The 21,700-nt window shown below is 39.5% G+C and overlaps 1 protein-coding gene across 2 annotated transcripts in view; it reads left to right on the forward strand.

Annotated features, from left to right (window-relative positions):
* The window catches only part of WDR48 (WD repeat domain 48), a 33,841-nt gene extending 14,335 nt beyond the window's left edge, over window positions 1-19,506 (forward strand). Inside the window, exons 6-19 of one of the 2 annotated variants that reach the window (XM_080338987.1) lie at window positions 2,919-3,007; window positions 3,802-3,903; window positions 4,265-4,489; window positions 5,832-5,906; window positions 6,247-6,349; window positions 6,650-6,747; window positions 9,297-9,404; window positions 9,798-9,894; window positions 10,410-10,529; window positions 13,712-13,817; window positions 15,226-15,313; window positions 15,845-15,921; window positions 16,689-16,881; window positions 17,501-19,506. In XM_080338987.1, the coding sequence (XP_080195113.1) occupies window positions 2,919-3,007; window positions 3,802-3,903; window positions 4,265-4,489; window positions 5,832-5,906; window positions 6,247-6,349; window positions 6,650-6,747; window positions 9,297-9,404; window positions 9,798-9,894; window positions 10,410-10,529; window positions 13,712-13,817; window positions 15,226-15,313; window positions 15,845-15,921; window positions 16,689-16,881; window positions 17,501-17,596 (1,577 nt within the window). In that variant the 3' untranslated portion in view covers window positions 17,597-19,506. The remainder of the gene's footprint in view (window positions 1-2,918; window positions 3,008-3,801; window positions 3,904-4,264; window positions 4,490-5,831; window positions 5,907-6,246; window positions 6,350-6,649; window positions 6,748-9,296; window positions 9,405-9,797; window positions 9,895-10,409; window positions 10,530-13,711; window positions 13,818-15,225; window positions 15,314-15,844; window positions 15,922-16,688; window positions 16,882-17,500) is intronic. The other variant, XM_080338988.1, reaches the window with a different exon arrangement.
* Window positions 19,507-21,700: the final 2,194 nt, after the last annotated feature.

Here is a 21,700-nt window from a genome sequence, read left to right on the forward strand (position 1 = left end):
CTTGGAGGTTTTTAAACTGAGATTGGACATGGCACTTAGTGCCATGATCTAGTAAACGGACTAGAGTTGGACCAAGGGTTGGACTTGATGATCTCTGAGGTCTTTTCCAACCCAGTCGATTCTGTGAAAAATACTGTTCAAAGCATCTGATCTCTTTTATTTTATACTTATGTACATAGGTACTTAATGCTGCATTGCCACACACAAATTTTCTTGCTTCCTCATTCGTAGGTTAGGAATGACTCAAGAAAAATCTGCAAAACTAAAGTTTAGAATTAGCACAACAGACTTCAAAAAAATTTCAGGAATATGTGATTCTGTAAATAAGGGGCAGGCATATAGTTGTTTTGATGTGGTTTTTAGGAATTTGACTAATTCTGAAAGGTGTGTTGATTTTATGGATTCGGTAGCTTCTAAACGCAAAGGTGCATCTGGTGGGCAGAACTGTTAGTTTTGTGTTTATTGTGTCTACAGGACTTTTTCCTTCAAGTATAGCCGTATGCTGGCATGTCTGTGTAGCCTGCAGAAGAGAGATGACTTCTAGTGAGCTGTGTTGGACTGCAGAATAGTATTGGGATGGCCCATAGCTGCACATGACTAAGTAGATTTCCCAGAAATTTTCTTTCATTTAAAGTAGAATTTGCTGATAACAGAAAACAAGATTTGCTGATAAGTTCTGCTATCTTCGGGTCGAAGAGAGAGTTTTTGAAGGAAAATTTGGTTGTGTGTCAAATAAAACAAGAATATTTCTTGTACACAGCAGCAGTGGTACAGACCCCAAATGATTCAAGTGAATCACAGTTGGAAGACAGGGAGTACTGAGGAGCTGACGCTTGTTTTGAGCCCAGGATCAAAGAACTGGAGACGTTACCTCCAAGATGACAGAAATCAATTTGCATTTCTAACATTAGAACAGGAACTTCATAATGGGGAGGAAGGGGGAGCAGCGAAATTGTTTTTCTTTCTTTCTAGTGCTCCTAACTAAACATGTTTCTGTTGGGAAGAACAGAACACAGTATATATCCTTAAAGAAGCTGGTTTTCCTCAGTCTTTTCAAACAATATTGATGATTTTTTTTCAGAGAGCCAGTGAATCACAGAATCACAGAATGTCAGGGATTAGAAGGGACCTCAAAAGCTCATCCAGTGCAATCCCCCCATGGAGCAGGAACACCCAGATAAGGTTACACAGGAAGGTGTCCAGGCGGGTTGGAATGTCTGCAGAGAAGGAGACTCCACAACTGCCCTGGGCAGCCTGGGCCAGGCTCTGCCACCCTCACTGAGAAGAAGTTTCTTCTCAAATTTAAGTGGAACCTTTTGTGTTCCAGTTTGAACCCATTACCCCTTGTCCTATCATTGGTTGTCACCGAGAAGAGCCTGGCTCCATCCTCCTGACACTCACCCTTTATATATCTGTGAACATTAATGAGGTCACCCCTCAGTCTTCTCTTCTCCAGCTCCAGAGCCCCAGCTCCCTCAGCCTTTCCTCACACGGGAGATGCTCCACTCCCTTCAGCATCTTTGTTGCCCTGCGCTAGACTCTCTCCAGCAGTTCCCTGTCCTGCTGGAACTGAGGGGCCACAACTGGACACAATATTCCAGGTGTGGTCTCAACAGTGAAGATGGTTCTTGTGCATTAATTTCCTATCTGATTACAGGGAAGCAATGTACACAAGCCAGCGTTAAATAGAAGCCTGTTTTTAAAGAGTCTCTCAGCATAGTCATAATTTACGTTAAGTGGAGAGATTTTGCTTTTGAGAGGTAGTCTCTTCCAGAAGAGGGTAGAATTGAGCTTTGCTTTTGTTCTGGCATAGATTTTCCTTCTGTGCACTTAAGATTCTCTCTTCCGTTCCTGATGTCCAGCTTGTGATAACACTGTACATTATCCTTTCACACATTGTTGTGGTTTTTGAACAGTGCTAACCTTCAAGAGCTTTCAGTTCTGCTTTTTGCCTTCAGCTATTCTCTGGTTACAGTGGAAGTGTATGATTTTATTTTGGCTACAAATAACAGATTTCATTTGAAAGTTTACATTTGGTCAGCCATAGCGAATGGTTGAGAAGACCCTCAAGTAAAGCTGCATAATTCTTCCACTGTGACAAGATGTTTGTGATATTGGGTCACAAAGAGCGTGTTAGAAACTTTATTTCCATAATATACATAAATTATTATATAAAGTTTCACATTTTTTCTGGCAAGTCAGTTTGTTGCTATTATCAGTGTTTTTGGCATACTGACCGTATGGTTTTGAGGCTTGATGAAATACTCATGGTGCTGTCTGGATAGATGATTTTTATTTGCTGTGTCTGTGCTTTCCCGACTTGAAGGATTAGTACTTTAATCTCCTCAAAAGTAGGTTGGGCTCAAAGGTACAGAATTCCTCCACTCTTGACAGTTGTGATGCAAAGGAGTTGCCATATGGTTTTCCCAAATGCAAAGGCAGCATGTGTGCTTGAGGAACACATTTCAACACTGCAGTGTAACTTCATTTCTGCTGAACTAAGAGAACAACCTTTCCTATATAATATAGAATTTTATTGCTACTGGACTTAGAAAAAAAATCTCTGCACTTAAATCCAAATGCTCTGTACTATAAGATCACATCAGCATCACTTTCTAGTAATGGAGTAGAGAAGAATAAGTACCTTGATGGTCATGGCATTGAATTGTGGTGCCAAAAGGGCACCAGGGTTGTAATGACCATAAGTCTGAGGGGTTACTTTGTCTTTATGCAGCAGTAGATTAAGATTGGGAGGGGGTTTTCGTAGCAGTAGATTGTCTATATAGTCTTGTTTTTAAAACTGGCACTGTTTTAATGAATCAAAGGGTATTAAAATACCCTACAATACTATTTTTGAGTGAATAAGTCTTTCAAATGACAGCATTAACATAGGAAATGTAAATTTTATTTTGAAATAGCTTCTTCCCTGAGTGGGAACAAAGACTCCATCTACAGCCTGGCGATGAATCAAATGGGAACAGTTATTGTATCAGGGTCCACTGAAAAGGTAAGCAAAGATCTGGTAAGGCTCTTTCCACTTCAGTTCAAAGTTTAATATAAAGAGACAATTTTAGTCATTTTCGGTGTCATGTCTGTAGCAGCTTTTGTTCTTTTAATAGTGAGAGTAGACACTTTTTTTAAATGGGAGTCCAAGTGTAGGATACAAATACCTGCCTCTGTATATATCCATATAGCTTTAATACACAGAAGAGACTGTCAGATCATCTTGTGTAACCCTCCTTCTATCAGAGATCATTAAATTTCACCACAAATCTCTGGTTTTGGGGGGCACGTTGCTGAGATGATTATAAAAACTGAAGCAGGTTGCACAGGTAAGTAAAAAGTGGCGCCAGCAATTTGCAAGACCCCTGCAGGAGGTGGGAAATGAAGTGAACTAACGAATTCAAATGTTCCCAAGAGAGAATTTTATTTCCAAGTCAATATAAAAATGACGATAGGATTCACCAGCAAAGCATCTGAGAGGATTCTCAGTATCTTTTCTTTTTATCCACATCACACTCTTCTGTTTCCAGTCGCTTCCATTCTTTAATTTCTTAAGAAGACAGAAAAAGCTGGAACACATTAAATTAAAATCAACTGAAGAAAATCACATATGGTTATTAGAAGTGCATAACATCTAGTTATGTCTTTCTTGTTTTAATGAAATATGTTTCTGGTAATGGATGTCGGTGTGTTTGGAACAAGGGTCAGCTTATTCAGAAAAGCTTAATTTTCTGTAGAGAAAACGCTTTGGTGGGAAGAACGATGTTAATGTGACTTATCCAGTGTCTGTTTACGTAGGTTCTAAGAGTGTGGGATCCAAGAACTTGTGCAAAACTAATGAAACTCAAAGGGCACACGGACAACGTAAAAGCTTTGCTGTTGAACAGAGATGGCACCCAGGTATGGGCTTTAACTTGAGACAAAGGCGTTTGGCAGCAGAAATGTCATTAGTCTTTTGCAATCTTATTATTTTGTGTCATTGATTACAGAGGGTAGCTTAAGTATTTTACAGATATTTAGTGATGAAGGGAGGGATGCTGGTGGGTGAAAGCTGTTTGATTACATGTGCGTTGATGTATGGAGGGGGTGGTTTAGGTAAAATAGCTAGAAATTGTGACTGTAGTTGTTAACCTGCCAGTCTTCATTTGGCACCATATTAATGGAAAAATAGAGCATAAGAATGAAAGCTCTTTATGAAAGAAATGATTGTAAAAAACTTAAATACCTGCTTGATTAAAGTATGATGGTTGTTGCTGCTCAGTGTCTTTCAGGCAGCTCTGATGGGACCATCCGCCTGTGGTCCCTTGGGCAGCAGAGATGCATAGCCACGTATCGAGTCCACGACGAAGGCGTTTGGGCTCTGCAGGTCAATGAAGCCTTCACCCATGTTTATTCGGGAGGAAGAGACAGAAAGATTTATTGTACAGATTTACGAAACCCCGATATCCGTGTGCTTATCTGTGAAGAAAAAGCACCAGTTCTTAAGGTAATTCTTTCAATCAGAGGATGACAGGATGGTTAAGGTTGGAAGGGACCTCTGGAGGTCATCTGGTCCAACCTGCTGCTCAGCAGCGTCACCTAGAGCTGGTTGCTCAGGACCATTTCCAGATGACTTTTGAATATCTTCAAAGATGGAGACTCCACAACCTCCTTGGACAACTGTTTCCAGTGCTCAGTCACCATCAGAGTATAAAAGTGTAATTATATTGTGTGTTGTTGAGAAATAAGTTGATAAAAAAGCATATTGGGTAAGAACTATTTGCTACAGCACACCTTCTGTATATTGGCTTTGTCTATTAAATTGCATCTGAAATTTAATTGTCTGAAGAAGGTAAGTGCCTGGCAGCTACCTAAAATCTACAATTTCAGATATTAATGAAATTGAATATGCTTCCAATGTGAAAAGTTGTTTTTGCCAGACTCTAGAATGGTTTTAAGAAACTAAGCTGGCATTGGCAAGGCTTTACACAAAAATAATGCTTCTTAGCAGCAATATGTATGCACAGGACTGCATTGGAATATGTTGCATGGAATATGTACTCATGGGAACTAGGAGTAAAATTTATTGTGGGTTTTTTTTGACACGTAAGCATGATGTTTTCTCAGCTGCATGCACACACAAGTTTTGAGTCTTTTGAAAAGACTGTTTTTTGGATTTATTTTGCCATCTGTAACTCTGGATGACATGACCTTGGAGCATATAGATGTATAAGGAGTGTGCAGTTGAAACAGATACCAGTATATGAGCAATCTCGCTTTCCTTATGAGTGGACTCTGGCTCAGTATATTCAGATAAAATCCTGGATATGTTAATGTAGAAGTCAGAAATTGAGAAGTTCAAGTTAGAAGACTTCTAAGTTAGCTACCATGTTTCATTCTTGTCCAAGAAATAGGACTTTATAGTTATATGAAGTTATATAGTTATATATGTCGTTATATAATGTTCTGCTTTTTAATTAGCACAAAACTTCTTACACTTTCTTCTTAACCATGTGAATTATTTAAATGCAAAGTAATTCAGGGAATATTGTACTTACCAAACTGTCTGTTAGACAAGAAGCAACTTTAAATACTGAGTGTTTAGACATATTCCATCTACTGTTGTCCATGTCCAGAATTTATTTGTTGAATGTTTGAAACTATTTATCTGGAGTTTCAAAAATGGCAGCTTAGTTATTTTTCACTTAAACTGTGTTTCTTTAGTAAACTGAAAGTACTGCTGTTTCTGAGCTACATCCAAGTATGGGAGCAGGTCTGCACAGAGCAAATATTAATTGAACAAAGGGAGATTAAGTGTGCCTGAAAGTATTTGTGCTTTCATTATTTAGATGGAACTTGATAGATCAGCTGATCCTCCTCCAGCACTTTGGGTTGCAACAACTAAATCCTCTGTGAATAAATGGGTAAGTGATACGTTTTAGACGCTGTGAATTCAAGTAAGTAGTCATGGGCTTTGCAGTCTTGGTTTGGGAACTGTTGGACTGTTTGCAATTTGAGTGTGACTTGCTGTGATCTGTAAGCTTTCTTTAAAATGAATCATAGAATACTAATATTGAAATTGATGGAAAGGCATTGAGCTATGACTTACTTTGCTACCTATTTATGCTGCTTTTAGAAATAAATGATGTTACTTGGCACCGGACAGTTAGCATAAAAATAGCAGCATGAACCAGCAGTCATTACAGATAAAAGCAAAGTTCATAGATTATTATGAATGTGTCATTATTTTGTTTCTTTCTTTAGACTTTGAAGGGAATTCATAATTTTAGAGCGTCTGGAGATTACGATAATGATTGTACCAATCCCATACCACCCCTGTGTACACAGCCTGACCAAGTTATAAAAGGTAAACAACTGTCTTCTTAAGTACATTATAAAATCTGTTGTCATGAGCAGAAATGGTAGATTTTTAAGACTGGCTTAAGTTTTCAGGTACTTGATACTATGATTTCAACTGAAACAATGTGTTTTTTGTCTATCTAGTGTTAGTTACAGTTAAAATAGTGTTTCAACCTTGGAGATATCCAAGTCTTACATAAAATAGCAAAACCAAAGAACGATCCTGCATGTCATGTTATACAGTTAAATTTAATGCAATATTAGAAAAAAATCACTGTATTGACCTCAATTCTTGTTTATTTGCTAGGGGGTGCTAGTATTATTCAGTGCCACATTCTTAATGACAAGAGACACATATTAACCAAAGACACAAATAATAATGTGGCATACTGGGATGTCTTGAAGGTAAGTATGTAATTTCAGATTAAATATCTACTGTTGCGTGATTAATTATTTTGTACCTTTTTTTATATATTATTTGTACTGAGTGAGATTCTGGTGGTAGAGAGTAGGTCATCTTTCTGTCCCAAGACATAATGCAGAGTTTGCTTTTTGAAAGGGGAGCGTGCATTTCTGAGCTTTTCTGCATCTTTGTCCAACGTGACGCTGCCATCTTCATTCACCTGAATTTGGTGAAGTATTGACATCTCCATTCACCTCAAGTTCAGACTCTTGAATTCTATCCTGAAAATAGTGTTTGTTTTGGTTGGGTTTTGTTTCAAAGAGGACTCGTAGAGGCCCGTGAGCATGTCTGCCCCACATAGTATGGAACAATGTAAGAACCTGGGGGTCCTGGTGGACAACAGGATGACCATGAGCCAGCACTGTGCCCTTGTGGCCAGGAAGGCCAGTGGCATCCTGAGGTGTATTACAAGGGGGGTGGTTAGTAGATCGAGAGAGGTCCTCCTTCCCCTCTACTCTGCCCTGGTGAGACTACATCTGGAATATTGTGTCCTGTTCTGGGCCCCTCAGTTCCAGCAGGACAGGGAACTGCTGGAGAGGGTCCAGCATAGGGCAACGAAGATTATTAAGGGAGTGGAGCACCTCCCTTATGAGGAAAGGCTGAGGGAGCTGGGGCTCTTTAGTTTGGAGAAGAGGAGACTGAGGGGTGACCTTATTAATGTTTATAAATATATAAAGGGTGAGTGCCATGAGGATGGAGCCAGGCTCTTCTCGGTGGCAAACAATGATAGGACAAGGGGTAATGGGATCAAGCTGGAACACAAGAGGTTCCACTTAAATTTGAGAAGAAACTTCTTCTCAGTAAGGGTGACAGAGCCTGGAACAGGCTGCCCAGGGGTTTGTGGAGTCTCCTTCGCTGGAGACATTCAGAACCCGCCTGGACGTGTTCCTATGCGACCTCACCTGGGCGTTCCTGCTCCAGCAGGGGGATTGGACTAGATGATCTTTTGAGGTCCCTTCCAATCCCAAACATACTGTGATACTGTGAAAACTTACCCTGCAAAAGGGAAACATGGGCTTCAGGTCCTGCTACAAACCCACAGGTGTGCTCACTAGTGTAGTATGGGAGCATAAACTCACCACTTCCCGTGTTAGTTAGGGCATAGATGAGGTTCTTAGAGACATGGTTTAGAGGTGGACTTGACAGTGTTGGGTTAACAGTTGGACTCGATCTTAAAGGTCTTTTCCAACTAAAATGATACAATGACTGCAAGGAAGGGCAGCAGAAGGGGCCATAGCTCCTGTCACTTGAGAGGCTTGACGTGGCATTTCCATATCTTGCTTTACCCAATGATTCATCAGAGGAGAGGGGGAAAAATGCAGAGAGAAAGGACTGGAATCCCAGCTCAGTGAGACAGTCAGCAATTTTGTCTCTTGTAAAATTCTGTTTGAAATTTTAAATGTTTTACTGTTTCATCTTGATCTATGTAGTATTCCAGCCAAGATTCAGTAATGAAGCACACTCATCTAACTTACTGAGTTGCTGACTGAAGTGAGAAAGAAGGGAATTTAGTTGGAGAATGTAGATTTGTACTAAAAATTATCCAGATGAGTTTTGTGGACAAGTGAATAGTTTTTCTTTCTATTGGTTTACACTCGGTATATATTTAAGTACAGCATTAGAGCTCAGGACCAAAGCCAAATGCTAATGTTAATTTGTACTTTCATTCAGTTCTCTCTCTTTTGTTAGGAAGGGTTTCAGAAGTATCTCTTAGATATGTTTAAATAAATATTCACTTTAGAGATGGGGTTACTCACCAGATCAGCGTCATCTTACATGTAGGATCACTGCACTCTAAAGCAGACACTTTTTATTGAGGACGCCAAAGAAAAGAGGGAAGTTTTGTTACCTGTAGCTACACCCTTCAATCTTTGCTTCCTGTAATTTTTCCTGCATTTTGAGGCAATAAGTCGTGCAAGGTTACAGTCCTTTGAGTTTGCTTAAATCGTATTTCAGGGTTCAGGATGTCACTGCAAGTGAATTAGAAGAATTTAGATGTTAGAAGACTTAGGGAACCTTAAAAGAATACAGTAAACCAAACTGAAACAGGAAAAAAGGATCAGCACACAAATTCACTCTCTGCTGTTCGCATTGCAGTAGTTGAGCTGAATTTGTTGCTAGATTTGCAACAAATATTGCTGTTTGATAGTGAATTTTACTGATGGGGAGAGGAATGGCAGAGGCTGCTAGAAGACTCAGTGATAGGGCAAATGGTTTTTATTAATGTGAAGCAATACTTCCCTATCTTTCCACTGTCATGATGCCACTACCTCAGAAATAAATAAGAATTACTTACCACATAGACTATCGTTTAATTCTTTTTGAAAAATTTGAACATTGAACTTGAGTGTTTCTGGACTAGAGTGCTCATGGAGGAGTCATAAGTCGTAATCATTCCAAGTGTATATGAAAGATCAAGTAAAAGATCCAAAGTGTTGATCTGATACGATACTCAGAATTTTAAAACTTGTGTATTTCTTTTGGTGTACAGGCATGTAAAGTTGAAGACCTGGGGAAAGTCGATTTTGAAGAAGAAATTAAGAAGAGATTTAAAATGGTGTATGTGCCAAACTGGTTCTCAGTAGACTTGAAAACTGGGGTGAGATACAACTCCTAAATATGTTGTTTTAATGTCATATTTCATATATTTTCATACACTGCTTTTTCACAAAGGTTTTAGTGTGTCGTAGGTTTTGAAGAATGATCATCTTTTATTTGATGGATTGGATGTAATTTGAAGCAAAGCAGCAAATTTTACCTCACTTCTTAATAATCTGAATAACAGATTTTATAACTTTTTTTCCTTATAATATGATCAGTTTAAATCCACCAGTACCAATTATCAATTAATACAGTTTGGTAAACAAAGTGTGCTGTGCTGCATTTAGAAATTCTTTATATTCCCAGCTAAGTAGGAGCAAAATAAATTTATAGACTTTTAAAATACAAAACAACTATTGCATTTCTCTTTCTGGTGGCCTTTTTCCAACAGATGTTGACAATTACTTTGGATGAAAGTGACTGCTTTGCAGCCTGGGTTTCAGCAAAGGATGCTGGATTTAGCAGTCCAGATGGTTCTGATCCAAAATGTAAGTTTTAACTAATATTAGTGTTTTATTGAGACCAAAACAAAGTAGGATTTGTGTTGCAGAGTATTCCAGTGCCACAAATCTCAGCAGCTGGTTGGGTTTTAGGGCTTATTTTGAGGCTGAATTCTGCAGAGAATTCTCCAGTGAGAATGTTTGCTTTTTGTTCTGAAACGTTTCAGTCACATTCAGGTTTTCTATTTAACTTGGTGCTAAACCTTCAAGAAGCAGAAGGGGAAAAGTAATATTCCTAAACTTGGACTTATTACCAAATCTAGAGGATGTTATAGCATGCGAGTTATTACACAGTAGTGATTCTATAATCAGCTTTTTCAATGAAGAGTATTGTCATGTATCATTCTGAGATTGTGATAGGCAGATTTCTGTGCCCATAAATAGTTTTGTTTTGGGAACAGAACTGCTCCAACTTTTGGGAAGGTCATTTGGGAACAACATTTGGGAAGCTGTAAGTCATATGTCAGAATATTATGATGCCAACGGTATTTGCGTAACTGAAGTTCTGCCTCGCGATGTCTTGCCAGTAAACCTTGGAGGGCTTCTCCTGCAAGCGCTTCTGGAGTATTGGCCTAGAACACATATCAATCCAATGGATGAAGAAGAAAATGAAATAAATCATGGTTAGTGTTTTAATATTTTAATTTTTCTAGGATTTATTCATACATTCCTTTTATACTTCTGCTTCTTTCACAGATACAGTTTGACTTGCTGTCTTAAAACTCTCTCTGTATGCATTACAAATGGGTTTTAATGCTTTTAAATTTGGTTTTCACCAAAATTTGCTGAGGAGCTTCTTCTGCAAGTGTCAGTGAAAATCCTAAGAACTCTAAGTCTGTGGAAAAAGCAGGTGAATAGATGGTGCTGAAGTCAGAGAAACATGATGCTGTGGTGAAAACCAGTTACTGGCAAAACTAAGGTTTGACTTGGAAAAGAAACAACCTCAATAATGACAGCAAAGAGCGATCGTTCAGTTACTCAACATTAGCTAGTATTCTCTTGACATAATTCCAGTTTTCTTCTAGGTATTATGAACAATATAAGATAAAGATTTATTGGAAAAAAATGTATTCAGTAGATATTGAAGTAATACATAGGATAGGTTTATACAAAGCCACCTAAAAGAGTGGTGTTTTAAGGTAATAAGGCTAAGTCTAATCAGACATGAGATAAAAAGCACAGCTATTTAAAATGTAAGATAGTGGCTGCATTTGCAGAATAAAAGACACTGTGTAAATCCCAAGTTTGTGGATTATTCTGAAATGAATTCAACCCAGGTCAGGTTTGACTGAAAAGTCTTATCTTTGGCGATTAAGAAATTAGGCTCTATAGATAATACAGTTAAGAAAACTGTAAGTTCAGCAATATCTTGCTATTTTATGACAAAGATTGTGCCAAGAGTTAGCTACATCCTTGTTTCAAAAACGGTTTCCATGGAGTGTTAAAGCACTTGGCCGGCTTTTCTGGGGAAATGTGCTGATTTTTGTACTTTTGTGTATTGGCAATTAAGAGCCAGACAATATACGGGAAGTATAAGTCAGGCTTTTGTATTGTTGGAACACTGGTGCTGCGCCACTTATTTCTGTGAATAGTTGTGGATCAGTGGAATCTTTAGACCAGAATCAGTCCTCATTTTCCCTTTCAAATGGCACAAACTGATACTGAGCGGTGACTTGAGAAGATAAAGTGTACCTGCTGGACACTGAAATTAGTGTAAAGAGAGAAGAACTTAAATATACAGGGTTGTTTCTCTCAATTATTAACAGAACTTAGGAAGAAATCTTTCAAACGGAAGGATTTCTCACTTGCTTGAACTTCAGTATCATAATCATCCCTTCTGTTAGAGAACAGGTTTTCTTTTTTGATTTCTTGGTACAATATTGATGTTTCTTTTACTACATGTGTGGCTGGTCAGAAAGCTGGGGAATTATTCATCTCATGAGACTAAAATTTCCTCTTGAGTCTACCTTTTCTCTGGTACGCTTAGCGCAGTCTTCTTGCACAAAGTCTCTTTCACATGCACTTACACTAAGGGCTTCAAGTGATTGGTGTAATGTGTAAATTATTTAGTTATTGTACATTGTTTAGACAATTTGATAATTTAAAAAAAGAATTTAACAGACTTAAAATAATAGGAAGATGTTGATTAATCTTAGATCAAATTTGGCCTGATATATTATCCTTTTTCCCCTCTTTCATGAGGATTTATGTTGAAACCCTACATACACAGGATTCTGGAAGGGTCTTTTTTGCTTGCAGTGTAAATCCCTTGGCCCTAATTTGTTTTTCTTACGTATACCAGAATAAATAGTATTCAACTTCATTGATGCCAATGGAAATTCAATATATTCATCAATGATTTGGATGAGGGAATAGAGTGCACTATCAGCAAGTTTGCTGATGACACGAAGCTGGGAGGAGTGGCTGACACTGGAAGCTGTGCTGCCATCAGAGACCTGGACAGGCTGGAGAGCTGGGCGGGGGAAAATTGAATGAAATATAACAAGGGCAAGTGTAGAGTCTTGAATCTGGGCAGGAACAACCCCAGGTTCCAGTGCAAGTTGGGGAATGACCTTTTAGAGAGCATTGTAGGGGAAAGGGACCTGGGGGTCCTGGGGACAGCAAGATGACCATGAGCCAACACTGTGCCCTTGTGGCCAGCAAGGCCAATGGTACCTGTGGTGTATGAGAAGCGGGGTGGTTAGTAGGTCAAGAGAGGTTCTCATTCCCCTCTACTCTGCAGTGGTGAGACCACATCTGGAATGTTGTGTCCAGTTGTGGCCCCTCAGTTCCAGCAGGACAGGGAACTGCTGGAGAGAGTCCAGCGCAGGGCAACAAAGATGCTGAAGGGAGTGGAGCATCTCCCGTGTGAGGAAAGGCTGAGGGAGCTGGGGCTCTGGAGCTGGACAAGAGGAGACTGAGGGGGGAGCTCATTAATGTTTATAAATATGTAAAGGGTGAGTGTCAGGAAGATGGAGCCAGGCTCTTCTCAGTGGCAACCAATGACAGGACAAGGGGTAATGGGTTCAAACTGGAACACAAAAGGTTCCACTTAAATTTGAGAAGAAACTTCTTCACGTTTAGGGTGGCAGAGCCTGGCCCAGGCTGCCCAGGGCAGTTGTGGAGTCTCCTTCTGTGCAGACATTCCAACCCGCCTGGACACCTTCCTGTGTAACCTCATCTGGGTGTTCCTGCTCCATGGGGGGATTGCACTGGATGAGCTTTTGAGGTCCCTTCCAGTCCCTGACATTCTGTGATTCTGTGAAATAGTGTTGATTTTTTAATCTTATCCTAAGTATCTAATGTGGAATCAGGTTCTTCAGTGTTTGAAGACCATACTGCTATAACTAGCTAAAAATAAATTGTATTTAGAATGCAGTAACTTCAAGGAAATACAAGTCTGAGCTTTACTAGTCAACTATTCTGACATCTGACAAATCCAGGTAGAAGAGCAAAGCCAACATCCTGCATAGTTGGGAGCGGGGAATGGTTTCATCTCAGTGGAATATCTTTAGTTTATTTCTAATATTAGTGTTGTGCAGTTTGACAAATCCTCAGACTTCTGCTCAGGAACTAGAGAAAAACAGTCATCAGGTTGTGGCTCATGAGCTCTATTGCCCTTTTCTTCAAAATTTTTGAGACAGACCTTCCAGAAACCTGTATCGATCTCATTACCCTCTAGTGTTCCTTTTAATATATTTGATATCTGTACCAGCTACAGATGGAAAAGGCACTTTTTGGTCTATGTATACCAAGTTTTAAGGCCTAGTGCATTCTTATTGTTGTATATATTTTTTCCCAACAGTGAACGGCGAGCAGGAGAACAGAGTCCAGAAAGGAAACGGATACTTCCAAGTGCCACCACATACACCGGTTATTTTTGGTGAGGCCGGAGGACGCACTTTGTTCAGGTATGAAAACTCACGAGTGTAAATTCAGTGGCCAAACAATCACTTCCTTTGTGCAAGAACAAGTGTTATCAAAATGTAATACTTGCGTCTGATTTGTACCGTGTATCCAAGACACACCCCTGACAAGCAAAATAAGCAGCAATTAATTACAATTTTGCATTGTCCACCTGAGTATCTGAGTTTAAACATCAACAAGGTGTGGGGTTTCACAATGGTAAGTTGTATTTGTTCTTAATTGCGTGTCATTTTTTTTTAGATCTTTTTGGGTCCCCTCTTCCTGCAAGCCAATTAACTAAACTTAGTTTTAGAATTAAATTGTGCTGCTTCAGACTCTTGTAAAACTTCTGTTATGGGTTTGATGTGCTGGTCTTTGAGCATTAATGACTTAGACAGGAGATCCTGCTCACTAGAGAGTTGGTTTATGCTCCCAAAATTAGAATTGGTGACCCATTAGAAGGTCCTCAGCTCTGGCAGGTGGGAGCACAGGTTCTATGTTATAATCTGTATATGCTGATTTCTATTTCTTTTCATTCTATGTTGAAAAGTCTGTGATACATGGTACATCAGAGGCAGTTTAATAGTGCTGCAAAACAAATTCCAAGCTTTCAAATACCGTGAAGCATTTTAACATTTACTGACCTAGTGGATTTTAAATTTGAGAGGTGGGATATATTTGACTTGTTATTTTTGTTTCCCAGGCCCAAAAGTAGGTACCTTTCACTCCATGGATTGGTCAGTAAAGCAGAGTAACCTTTTTCAGCTTTGAAAACTGATGTCAATGTATTTACACTGTAGCTGTGGCTTAATATTTGCATCCATACTGTACTGGTGGATGTTATACAGGTTGTTCTCAAACAACACTCGACAGACACTGTTGGAGAGAACAAACCATACTTATTGGACCTCAAGAGTGTGTTGCAGGAATCTCTGACAAAATACTTGATTGGAATGTATAAATTACATATGGCTTTGTTTCACCGTTGCATGTAAATTGGTTTTGTTCTTTCCATTTGGTGAGAGCTTAGCAAACACTTTACATGCAAAGCTCATTTTTTCTAAGCAGAAAATAATTACTTTATACCAGATGCTCTTCCCTTTCTCCTGACAGTTTTTTGCTTCAATATTCACAATCCATGAGCAAAGGATGTTTTTAAATGTCTCTGTACCAGAGGCTGTGGTCTCCTGAAACACCTCTCTGATTGTGCTTTGGGGATCTGGCTTCCTTTTTCTGGTCTTTATAGAAAATACGTGATCACTTCCCCAGTAAGTTTGGTGTTGATAAGTATAAGGGCAGCTAACCAAGTTCAAGCTCTTTGTCCATTAAAAGCGCAGATCGTCGCTGGAAAGCTTTTTAATGCACATTACAGTAATTGCTTCCATTCACAAAGGTTATTTCTGCGTGTCTTAGGTTATTATGTCGGGATTCAGGTGGTGAAACGGAATCTATGCTTCTAAATGAAACTGTGCCACAATGGGTGATCGACATCACTGTGGATGTAAGTGTCACGTAGATGGATTTTGCCTATTTTTTAAGGTGAACTGCAGGTTTTTTACCTGTATGGAATCTGAAATGACATTTTAAATTTGTACTCTGTATTTAAAACAAGTGATCTCAAGGTCTGTATTTGGGATTCACGATCTTTTGATGTGTCCAGTTATTTTTACTCACTTTCTTTTGACAGAAAGTCTTAGAAAAAGAATTGAAAGCACTGTGCATAACTGGTATCCTTTTAAAGTGCAGAGCTCAGGAACAGAAGATACTCTCCATATTGCTTTGATACTACCCAATTTCCTTTGAAATAAATGATAATTTATATTTAAAAGCTAAATCTAACGTGCATCATCTAAAGTGAAGCATCTTAGGAGTGTGAGTAAATTGGAAGTTGGCTGTGCTGGTTATATTGATTAAGAATCTCTCTTGGGTTTTGATAATTAGGAGCTGAATATACTTCACATACCAGCTGGTGGAAATAGGAGCTGATCACGATCCATCCTAAATTAAAACTTCTCAATTTGTTTCCTTCTAGAAAAATATGCCCAAATTCAATAAGATTCCCTTCTACCTCCAACCTCATTCATCATCAGGGGCAAAAACTCTAAAGAAGTAAGTAATGCATGTTTGCATTAAATTGTTGTTGTCAACTAATGATCTTTATATTATGTTTCCTATTTCTAACTGTGATGAATAATAGCTTTTTAAAAGGAAAAGGTACAAAACCTGCCAGTAAGGAATGCAAGATAGTCTGCCCGTCACATTAGCTGCAACTGGGAGCTGTATAGGTTAGAAATCAGTGCAAGTCCTCAGATACAAAGTCAGTGTCATAGAGAAAACACCCCAAATTGTTACATATAAATGGTATTTTCCACAAATGTCTAATGCCCCTTCAAGTCTTGTTGAATTCTTTACATCAGAGACAATTTGTGAAGGAGCAACTTCATAGACTTTTTCTGCACTTTATGGAGAAACTGCTGCTGTTTATTACTTTAGAATGTCCTTTTATTAGTGAGGTGAACACCATATTCTGGTTTACCTCTTTATTATTGCATATATCTCTGTCCCACTCCTACTGATCCCTTTTCTATTGAAAAAATAAGAGTTGTGTACAATACTCATCATCTAAGATTTGATTTTAATTTGGTCTTTTGCATATCTTAGAGCTTATTTGTGTCCCTTCAGCTCTGTGGATCTTTGGAGAAATAGCTGTTATGATCATGATATTCTGGATGGTTCTGATAATTCACTGTTAAATTTATTATAGGAAGGTCTTATCTGTGTGCTTGCATAATTTGCTCCAGATTCAGGTATTTGGAAAATAAGAAATACAGTTTCTCAAGTTGTTTTTCCTTCTAAACTTCACTTAAATTATCTAGAGACCGACTATCAGCAAGTGATATGCTGCAGGTGAGAAAAGTGATGGAACATGTGTATGAGAAAATCATCAACTTGGATAACGAGTCCCAGACAACCAGCTCTTCCAATAATGAAAAAGCAGGAGAACAAGAAAAAGAGGAGGACATCGCTGTGCTAGCGGAGGAGAAGATTGAGCTGCTGTGCCAGGACCAGGTGAGTTACTCGAGCGTTTTGGCCTGTGAACAAAAGCAATGTCCAGCAATGAAGCAGCTGTGAATTTCTGAATACTGAGCTTGAAATGCTCTATGTTACCTTTAAAACTAAGGAGATGTTTTGACGTCTTGTTAACCGGTTGCTGACAAAAGTTCAGAGAGTCGCAAACAGCTGGATCAAAGAATTTATGTAGCATATCTGTTTAATTTGGTTCTAACTGGTGGGCTTGATAAGATTGGTCACTCCTACTCAACAAATGGGCTTAAGAGTCCCACAGAGTTCCATTTCTAGCATTTTTTGCATGTTTTTAATTCTACTTTTCTAGCAGAGTTTAAAATTTGTCCGAAATCATGAATTGTCTAGTAAGTGTAATAAGCGCATGAAGATTGAGGAGGTGGTTGCAATGTGAAATTAAATGTTACATTGGTAAAACTTTCCAGCAACGCAACAGATTTACTTGCTGGTTGAAAAATCGGAGCCTTTGCATGGTCCATCTTTGATGCCAATTCATGGTTCATCTTTGATGCCAATTCACCCATGGGATTGTTTTGCCCAACCAGAGCGTTTTAGCTTTGAATTTGTGACTTGTGGAATAAAAGATGAACTTCTTACCATTTAGGTTTTGGATCCGAATATGGACCTTCGAACTGTAAAGCACTTCATTTGGAAGAGCGGGGGCGACCTGACGCTTCATTATCGCCAGAAATCGACGTGAAGGGAGTGGTGGATCCAAGTGGTTACTCATTTACTTGACCATACTGTACTGGTTCCAAGAGTTAGTACTATAGAAGCCCACTGAACCCCTAAGGTAGATGAGACTTCTAATGACTCAGTATGGACAGAAAGTATACATTTAATTGAAGCGACTAATAGATCTGTAATATAGAGGAAAAAATAATCTATATGACTTAAACTAAAGTCTGTCCTTGTCTCAGCCAATGAGATGGGAAGTCCCTGAGTGGTTGGTGTTGTGTGAGGTGTACAGAGAATGGGTGATAACCCAGTGCAGACTTTCGCTCCCTCCTTTTGGCTTTCTTGTTTTTCCAGAACATAATATCCTCATCTGCTCATGCTCGATACTAAACCATTTTGACCATATTAGTCGCTGCGTTCACAGAATAATCCTGAACCACACACGAGGTATTTTTAGTACATTCCATTCATGAAGTTCCAACAGTGCTACTCAAACATTTCTACCACTTAAAGAAATTGGGAAAACAGCAGAAAATAGGTATTGCCTACTTGAAAGAATCGGCCCATTTAATTGCAAACGAAGGGTTAACGTCAGATTTGTTTTAATAGTGCAACTCAGTTGCTATTGGCACCAAGAGTAAGAACACTAGATAAATATTGCAGCAGGGTCGGTCCAATGGTGCTGTGCATCATAACAGAGTGAACATGCTTTGCAGCAAGTTAACAAAATTGGTTTTTTTAATATATATATATGTATATATATATATATATATATATATATACAACTACTTCCTGCACTGTAACCTGGGTGTTCTAAAGACACACTAGTCTAATTTTTGGTGACTGTGCTCCATAACTACGTGACATTCTGTTAAAACTTCAGACCATTCTGAAAATACGTTGAACGTTAAACCTTAGAGACTTCTGAGCAGATTTCATACTCATGATATAAAAATACTTACTCTTCTTTTCTGAGGTTTTATATGCATTTGTTCTTTTGTTATAGGTTTTTGCGGATCTTCTTTTCACTGTTCTTTCTAAAAACCTGTGACTGTCGTAGCCTCATAGTCTTTTATAGAGTTTAACTTATTGGGGGGAGGGACTAAAGGCATTTCAGCTTTCTGTTAGAAAATGTGGGGCTGTCCCATAAAACTATTTGTAGCTGGAGCAAATTATAAATCCTCATAAAGCAATTGTGTCCGAATGATTCTTGTCTGAAGCAGAAGCACAAGTGCCTTCAAAGGGCAGTGTATTATTCGAGTTTCTTCAGGAGACAGACGCTCTTGCCCTTCCTGTGTCTTGCAATCAAGATTTAGGTTGAGGCCTAAAGAAAGTCCCAATATATTCTATTACTGGGATTGTATTGGTCAAAGAAAGCGTAAAATATTTTTCATTGTGTTTTATTTGGAACAAATAGTCGACTCGTTCCCTTCTGCACTCTTAGCCTCGCTAAACAAACTCATTGCTTAAACAAAAGATACGGTTCAGAACTCAACTAGCATGTCTTCTTCCCTGTCTTTTGAGAGTCGGTTTCAGTTTTTAATCCCAGTTTGTGTGTTGGATGCAGTTGTGCCGTACCTGCATATTTTTAGTGATATTTGTGAATTAAATGCTTAAACAGAACTGTAACTTTTATTCATAATTTGCCCTTTGTATTTATTAATAGCAGGGGTTTGCGCTTGTTGCAATAGGCACTGTTTGGTTGGTTTGTCTCTGGTTGTTTTGCTGTCCTGTTGTGTACATTGGAACCGCTCCAGGAATTTCGTTTGAAATCAGCCAAGGTTGTAATTGTTCTTCTTTTATTTCTATTTTTTTGCCCCCCTAACCATCCCAAAACACAGTTTCAGGAAAGACTGACAGAAGAGTCTGCAATGCCAGAAGGGTAAATGACGTTTCACAGTTGTATAGAATAAAAAGGCTTTAGTTAAAATATTTTCAAGTTGTTCTGTGTATTGGATCAATTATGCAGTTGTAGAGCTTGAGCCATTACCATTTCATGGTTGAATTACAAAGGACTTCAGAACCCTTTGAGGCCTCAAGAAATGGCATCCCTTAAAGATGATCTTGTAATATGGTTGGATGTAAGAACTAAGCAGGCATGCAAGCCTTCAAATGCAAGCTCTGAGGTCCTGTTAAGGTGGAGGATGCGCTCCAGTGATGCTGTTTGCGTGAGCAGAACGTGCTTTGGTGCTATGAAAATGATTTTGTGTAGTCCCTAAGAAAAGATGGCCTTGCTACAAGCGACTCATGCCTGTTGTCACACAGTTTTCTGATGTGACAACATCAGAAAAGTTATAGCCCTGTAAGAGACACACAGGTGGGTCTCCTGATGCTGAAGATGCCAGTACAGAATACTCAAAGCCTTTGCTGTGTGAACTTGCAACAGCTGGGCTGCTCTCAGAGAGGACGCAGTAATTCAGTGCCTAGGAAGGCCAATGGTACCTGGGGTGCACTAGGAAAAGTGTGACCAGCAGGTTGAGGGAGGTTGTTCCTCCCCATCTACTCTGCCCTGCTGAGGACACAGCTGGAGTTTTGTGTCCAGTTCTGGGCTCCCCAGCTTAGGAAGGACGAGGAATTACTGGAGAGAGTCCAGCCAAGGGCTGTGAAGATGATGAAAGGGCTGGAGCATCTTATGAGGAGAGACTGAGAGCTGGGGCTGTTCAGCCTGGAGAAGAGAAGCTCAGAAGGCATCTGTACAGTTAAACTGCACCTCAGCACTTAAATGATAAAGTTATTGGTTAGAGGTTTAAGGCTCTGTTTGGTTTTCTGAACAATTATGTTAGGTCATTGTTCATTTGTTATGAACATCTGGGCAGGAACAACCCCAGGTTCTAGTATAAGTTGGGGAATTACATATTAGAGAGCAGTGTAGGGGAAAGGGACCTGGGGGTCCTGGTGGACAACAGGATGACCATGAGCCAGCACTGTGCCCTTGTGGCCAGGAAGGCTAATGGCATCCTGGGGTGTGTTAGAAGGGGGGTGGGTTAGTAGATTGAGAGAGGTTCTCCTGCCCCTCTACTCTGCCCTGGTGAGACCACATCTGGAATATTGTGTCCAGTTGTGGCCCCTCAGTTCCAGCAGGACAGGGAACTGCTGGAGAGAGTCCAGCGCAGGGCAACAAAGATGCTGAAGGGAGTGGAGCATCTCCCGTGTGAGGAAAGGCTGAGGGAGCTGGGGCTCTGGAGCTGGACAAGAGGAGACTGAGTGGTGACCTTATTAATGTTTATAAATATACAAAGGGTGAGTGCCACGAGGACGGAGCCAGGCTTTTCTCAGTGACAACCAATGATAGGACAAGGAGTAATGGGATCAAGCTGGAACACAAGAGGTTCCACTTACATTTGAGACGAAACTTCTTCTCAGTGAGGGTGGCAGAGCCTGGCCCAGGCTGCCCAGGGGGGTTGTGGAGTCTCTGTCTCTGGAGACATTCAAAACCTGCCTGGACACCTTCCTGTGTAACCTCACCTGGGTGTTCCTGCTCCAGCAGGGGGATTGGACTAGATGATCTTTTGAGGTCCCTTCCAATCCCAAACATACTGTGATACTGTGATTTAAAGTCTTCATAACCATAAACGGAACTCCCCTCCTCCCCTTCCAAGAGCCATTAACACAAAGCAGGGTGGACACAGACTGCTGCAAGTGTTGAAGTCTTTTATTACTGTGACATTTGAAATATAGTGTGAGTTTTGACATTCTCCGCTCTCAAACTTCTAAAGGGCGCCTGTAGTACAGCACCACTCAAATGAGCTACTGCCAGCTTAGAAAACAGTTTTGACAAAGGGGTTAAGACTAGAAACAGTCCTGAATAAACAACAAATAGATTGCTTAGATGTCAACAGGCTGTAAGACCAAACAAACTTAGCAATAGCTTAAATTACATTTATTTTTAGTGTTTGGCTGTTGACCCTTGTAGCAGTCAGTTGGGAGAAGAGGAAATTTATTTTAGCGACATAGAAGAAACAAATCTGTTCACTATGAACACACCATTTAGCAGAGCAGACTTGAAATCTCTTCATTCTATTGCCTGCAGGTACGGCTTAAATTATTCTTTAAATAATTCTCTTAATGTATGGAAGATTCTCACCACACTAACAGTACCAGCTCTAGTGAAGTTATTCTTAATGAA

Source organism: Nesoenas mayeri (assembly GCF_963082525.1).
Source record: "Nesoenas mayeri genome assembly, chromosome: 2".
Classification (NCBI taxonomy): domain Eukaryota; kingdom Metazoa; phylum Chordata; class Aves; order Columbiformes; family Columbidae; genus Nesoenas; species Nesoenas mayeri.